This window comes from Chrysochloris asiatica, unplaced genomic scaffold (genome assembly GCF_000296735.1).
Source record: "Chrysochloris asiatica unplaced genomic scaffold, ChrAsi1.0 scaffold00212, whole genome shotgun sequence".
NCBI lineage: Eukaryota > Metazoa > Chordata > Mammalia > Afrosoricida > Chrysochloridae > Chrysochloris > Chrysochloris asiatica.
The window spans coordinates 2,885,403-2,892,100 of record NW_006408730.1 but is presented as its reverse complement, the minus strand read 5'-3'; the positions used below and the strand labels follow the sequence as shown (position 1 = coordinate 2,892,100).

The 6,698-nt window shown below is 37.0% G+C and overlaps 1 protein-coding gene across 1 annotated transcript in view; it reads right to left on the bottom strand.

Moving 5' to 3' along the window:
- CPS1 (carbamoyl-phosphate synthase 1, mitochondrial) overlaps positions 1 to 6,698 on the bottom strand; it is a 165,038-nt gene that overhangs the window by 79,636 nt on the left and 78,704 nt on the right. The window contains exon 20 of the mRNA XM_006872744.1: positions 1,701 to 1,877. Coding sequence (XP_006872806.1) covers positions 1,701 to 1,877 — 177 coding nt within the window. The remainder of the gene's footprint in view (positions 1 to 1,700; positions 1,878 to 6,698) is intronic.

Sequence of the window (6,698 nt, the reverse complement as noted above, 5' to 3'; positions counted from 1 at the left end):
GGGAGTAGAAAGCCTCATCTTTCTCCCGCGGAGCGGCTGGTAGTTTCGAACCGCTGACCTTAAGGTTCGCAGCCCGATTCGTAACCACTACGCTACCTAGATATATAGAAAGAGTGCTCTGGTGTTGTTATGTGCCGTGGAGTAGGTTCCGACTCGTAGCGACCCTGTACAGGGTTTCCAAGGCTGCAAATCTTCACAGGAGCAGAAAGCCTCATCTTTCTCCTGCGGAACAACTGGTAGTTTCGAACTACTGACCTTAAGGTTCACAGTCCGATTCGTAGTGGAATATATGGAGTCCTAGTGTGGTGCTGCAGGATAAGCTAAGCACTGGACCACAAATTTGGTTTGAACCACAAGGTTGGGGGCTCAAACTTACCAACCACTCCTCGGAGCCTCTACACAGAGATGCTATGACTTGACAACAACAAAAACAAATATATATATAAACATGAAGGTAATTTTGAAGCACCTTAATGTGTGTGTTTGTGGAGTCCTGGTGTGGTGCTGTGGGTTAATGTACTAGTCTACAAAGTTGGTTTGAACTTCCAGGTCGACGGTTCAAGCTCACAAACTGATCCTCAAAAAAAAAAAAAAAAAAAAATGCAGGGTTGCTTTGAGTCAGAACAACAACAATGTGTGCGGGCTTCTAAATTTCAAAACTGAAATTGAAAAATCTCCAACTTTGCCCCCACCTTTCTGAAGCCTGCTGTATGTGTATCCACTCCCATATCAACCCTTCTCTCTTTCCTTTCTCTCCAGGACTCTCAGTTTTCAGACACAAAAGTTCAGTGCCTTCAAAATCACTAACAGCATTTTTCTGTTGCTACAAAGGCAAATTACAAAGACAGCCTCTGCCTTTAAAGATAGAATTCATACTTTCATCAACTAATCCCATTATGCCATATGCATACAAAAGCACATTAAATGGTCAGTGAGGCTTTGTAGCCCCAGTGGTTTGATACTATTGGAGGATTAATTCTTATGCTTTCTTAAATGTCAAAACACCATTCAGGGATTTCAGGCCAGAGTCCCAGATGCCCAAGTCACCTTTTATAAAATCAGACGAGCTGAAATTTCAAAACTCTAAGCACAGTAAACATGAAAGGAGATTAAAATGTATTTAGTTTGCATAAAAGGAACTAGGGGATGGAAGAAAGAAAAGTGGGATTTTATTCTAAAAGTAAAACCAATAGTATAGGTACATGGAAAAGCTTATAAGCATGGATATTCTTTTTAGTCTGTTGTTTAAATACAGAGAAATGAGCAAATAAAGACAGGCTGTTCTGGGATCTTATGTGGTGATTTTATGCATCTTCCTTTCTAAAACACAATTTCACATACATTTTTAAGGTGCAAGAAACTAGGGTGATATGACTTGACAAGTCAATGTAATCAAATCTACTTATAGTATTGATACTGCATTTACAAAAAGAGATGGGACAATTTATCTATGTGCTCAATCTTTAAATCTGCACTATGTCCTTAAGGTTAGGCTAAAAGTCTAATAGAAAAAGACAATTCTTCATCAAATATAGAAATATTTGATAAATCCTTAGAAGTCTCTATCACCTTTGAAGAGAATTTTTAAATTCCAAAACTTTTTCTGAATCGAAGACAGTTTTGTGATAATGTTACTTTAAAGTCCAGGCTGATTATTCTGAAAAAACAGTAGTAGCTCTAGGTCTCTTGTTGCATTTTACCTTGGCAATGGCATAGATGCGGGTGCTAGATGGTTCAGCCAGCTCTTTCCTGAGATCTAGGTTTGACGGCCAGTCTTTGTTCATGGGCAGACGGGCTGTGAAACCATCTACAGATGGGTGGCACATTCGTAAAGCCTTCTGGAAACTCTCCTCAAAAGTCCGACCAATAGCCATCACCTGCAGCACACATTCAAAATTTCAGAGTTAAAGAAAGTACTTACATCTATCTTTAATCTGTAACAGAACAAAGAGTGAAATAGTTTTCAGAAATAAAATATATTATTAGAATTCTACTCAAGTTTTAGAATTTTTGCATCCTCTCTCTCTTCTCCCAAGTTCTGGTGTAGTGCTATAGGATAAACACTCAACCACAAGATCGGTTTGAACTGCAAGTCTGGCAGCTCAAACTCACCAGCCATTCCTTGGAAACTCTATACAGAGTCACTATGACTCTAAACCAACTCAACAGTACTTAACACCAACAACTCTCTTCTCTATGGTTTTGGCATAATCAGAGAGTCATTCACATTAGATCCATTAGATCCATTTTCTACCTGTTAGGGCATTCAGCAGGCTTTCCTTAGATGGATGAGAAAATCACCGCTACCTGCTATGGACTACAGTCATAAAATAAAGAATGCATGGCCAGATCATATCAATCCTTCTTTAGAATTATATTGTTTTTATGTAGATACCCTTTTAAAATTAAAGCAAATGAAGGGAAACAAGACCTATATTAACTCAGAAACAAAACTATTTCTAAATGAGTATCAATCAATATTCAAGTAAGGTTGGCTCTCTTTATAGCTGAGCATTAATATTAATAGAACCTGGAGAATCATACAAGTACTGACAGATTCCGATTTTGAATGTAGGTGGAGACTAAGTTCTCCATGACAAATCCAATGTGTCTTTCCACAATCTTTACAGTTGATCATATACTAATCAATTTTAAAAACCATGTGGTGATTTCGTTTAGACAGGCACAAGTCAGAACTAGGATTGACCTTGCAGTCTACCCAGCTCTTTTCATTGGATAAACATTGTCTTTGAATCTTTCCACAAAATAATAGGTTGCTATGCAGTTTTGGTTTCCAATTCAAAATAATAACAGTCATAAAACTGCCTTCGATAAATTTCTGTGATTTCTCAAAATAGACTTGAATTTCCATTAGTGTCAGCTTAGGAAATCTTCATGTCAATTGTGTGATATGATACATATTCAAAGATCACTAAGCCCAAACATATAACCTTTTCACACTGTTCTAAATTTAATTAGAAATAAGGAAAGATGCACAAAAACAGAAGTAAACAAAATGTTAGTTGGATTCAGATATGCAATTTGTGAGTTATAGTGGCATCTTGAAAAGTTAGACAGCGTGTTTATAGATTTTCTAGTCTAACCAGGAAGAGACTTCCAAAAATAATATAGGTCATGGAGCTGTACAATTGAGGAAACACAGGCTTACCTCCGATACCGAGGTTCAGTTTCAGATCAATTCAATAAAGAGTATTGCAATAAAGCAAGTCACATTATTTTTTTTGATTTCCCAGTGCATATAAAAGTTATGTTTAAGGAGATCTGGTAGCGTAGTGGTTACAAATTGTGCTGCGAACCTTAAGGTCAGCAGTTCAAAACTACCAGCTGCTCTGAAGGAGAAGGATGAGGCTTTCTGCTCCTGTAGAGATTTACAGCCTCAGAAACCCTGTACAGGATCACTATGATTCGGATCCGATTCCACAACACATAACAACAACAACATAAAAGTTATGTTTATACTATACATAGTAAGTAGTCTTTTAAGTGCACAATCACATTCTGAAAATGTTTGAAATATAGTGAGAATTACCAAAATGTGACAGAGACACAAAGTGGGTATGTATTCTTGGGGAAATGGTGCTGAGAGACTTACTTGATACAAAGTTGCCACAAACCTTCATTTGTAAAGTTTGCAAAAAAATATAATGTCTGAGAAGCCCAGTACAGTGAAGGGCAGTACTGTATTATGGAATCGGTAATACATTGTATCTGTACTCCTTGCTCATTTCCAGAGAGTCATCCAACTTCGGCCCCTAAAGAACTAGTTCTACAAGTTGTTTACCATAATTGTTTTATTAATTTTAAGCACACAGTCCATAATGATCTAATTTTTAAAAAGAGAGAAGTAAATATACTTAAGTGATAATAAAAATGCATAATTTTAATGGATCAAAATGTGTGCTTTTCAGTACCTTTTACACTGTAAGATAAGTACTAGACTACTAACCTCAAGGTTGGTGGTTCAAACCCAGCAGGTGCGCCTTAGAAAATCTATAAAAGTGGCTATGAGTTGGAACCAACGTGAGGGCACTTAGCAACAACTACATAGTATTGAAATTCTCATTAAGTGAAAATGTTACCATTTTTCAGTGGAGTAATTTAACAATGCTTTCCCTGGGCCTACTCGACTACAGGGTCTCCATGAGTTAGAACCAACTTGATGGCATTCAACAACAACACTCTACTATAGTCTCTTAGCTTCTATCTGCAAAGAATCGATCTTAACTTTTACCATAGTTTAATTCACATTATATCTGGTCTGTTTATATATTTTGAATTAATGAGTTGCAGATAATGTGTCAGAATTATCGATAACCAATTCTTTGTTTTATCTTCCCAGTTTCCTGCACATAAGAACTCAGTAAATGTTTGCTAACTTGACTTGAACTATGTGTAAGGTATCACTGAAGACAAAAAGCCCTCGAATAAGAAACACCAAATGAAAACATCACACAATTCTCTCATTTTCTTTGGCCTATGAATTTCATTGTGAATATCATGAAAAGGAATTTTCCTATGAAATATAAACCAAATAGCACTATGAACACAGTCTTCTATGGCATCTGAGTTCCATTTCTACTATGCACAAAAAGGAATTATAGAAAAATTAAGAATGAAAAAACAGTGCCAGAGAAATAAAATAGTACTTGGTGTTTTATAACTAGTAAGACATTTTCATTTAAAAGTTCAAGTTGTTCCTTGTCTGTCATTATTTTTAAATCTTCCATTAATAGTTTAGAACCTAAGGAAACCAATATAGCAGTAATTCTGCCTCTTGCGCATAAATTGGATTGAGCAGTCAAATGTCTTTTTTTACTTGTTCTCTGTTTATATCCTGTGATTAGTGGCATAGATTGCTGAAATAGTTGGGGTGAGTTTAGCCTATAATCTGTTTCATAGGATAAATAAAGGCCACATTGGAAACGGAATCCATAAATGGTCTTTAGTTCTGTGCTCTAACTAGCAAAGGTACTCAGACCTAGACCTGTACTGGCCACCAGAGATAGAGATGAGAGAGAGGTCAAGTGGCTAGATGTGGTACATGGACACAGAGCTATAGAGATATACTCAAAAACTCTACACTTGACCCAGATAAATATGAAACCAAAAAACCAGACTGACTGCCATCAAGTTACTTCCTACTCATGGTTGTTGTTAGGTGCCATCAAGTCAGTCTGACTTACAGTGACCTTATGCACAACAGAACGAAACACTACCTGCTCCTCTGTCATCCCCACAATTGTGTTTGGATGTGTTTGTTCTTTTGACAGTTCATGGAACTTTCAATATTCTTCACCAACCCCATAATTCAAATGCATCAATTCTTCAAAGGTCTTTCATATTCACTGGGGTCAAGTGTACTTTAGTCCTCAAGTGACATCATTGCTCTTCAGCACTTTAAAGAGGTCGTATGCAATACAATGTTTGCTTTCTTGACTACTGTTTCCATGAGCATCGATTGCGGAACCAAGCAAAATGAAGACTCTTTAAATATAAAGGGGCTTCAAAATGTTTGTGGAAAAATCTCATTAACATTTCAGTGTATTTTTCCATTAAATCTTGGAAGCCCCTTGTATATTAACAATAGTGGTCTTGTTAAGTGCTGTTGAGTTGGTTCCAACTCCTAGTGACCCTGTACAGGGTTTCTGAGACTGTAAATCTTTTCAGGAGCAGAAAAACCTCATCTTTCTCCCACGGAGCAGCAGGTGGGCTTAAATAGCAAACCTTGTTGTTAGCAGTCCAATGCTTATCCTATAGGCCATGCTGTTATTATTGTGCTTAGATGTCATTGAGCCAGTTCTGACTCATAGATACCCTGTATAGGGTTTCTGAGGAGTGGTTGGTGAGTTTGAATCACTGACCTTGCAGTTCAAAGCGAAATTGCAATCCAGTGTATTAAGCCACAGTGCCACACCATAATAGCACTCAGTATTAACAGCAATGATATTGAATTAAATTTGTTAGATATATACTATGAATTTACCTAAAGGTATTTACTAAATATTGTATGCATTCATTTTAAACCTTATAAAAATCCTACTGGGATGGTATTATCCTCTCCATTTTGAAAATGGAGAACATGAGGTTCAATGTGTTGCATGGGAATGTCTAGCCAATAAATGGCAAGTCCATCTGGTTCCAAAGCTTCTGCTCTCCTCATCCAAGCATACTTCCTCAGTGAAAAGAGAAATTTGCCCCTTGAAGAAGGGAGGTAGAAGAGCATATCTCAGACACAAGGATCTGAATTTCTTTCTTTTCTCCCACACAGAGAGAATTGCTGAAATTTTGCAGGTAGAATAATAAAAACTAATTTTAATTTCATATAGCATGATGTGGAACATTATGAAAATCTTCTAACAAGACTAAATGCTTAAAATCTTTCAGTATAATAAAAAAGAGCTTAATATTTCTCCTAGCACTGTAGGATAAACGTTGACCTGCTAACCACAAGGCTGGTGTACAAAACCACCAACTGCTCTGCAGGAAAAAGATGCGGCTGTCTGGTTCCCTAAAGACTCCCTCTTCCGGAAACTTTAGGATTCAGAATTGACTCACTGACACTGGGTTTGGGTTCTTTTTGGTTAATGTTCCACTACTGTTCTTGTTAAGTACCATGGAGTCGGTTCTGACTTATAGCAACCCTACATAGGGTTTTCAAGGCTGTAAATCTTTAGGAG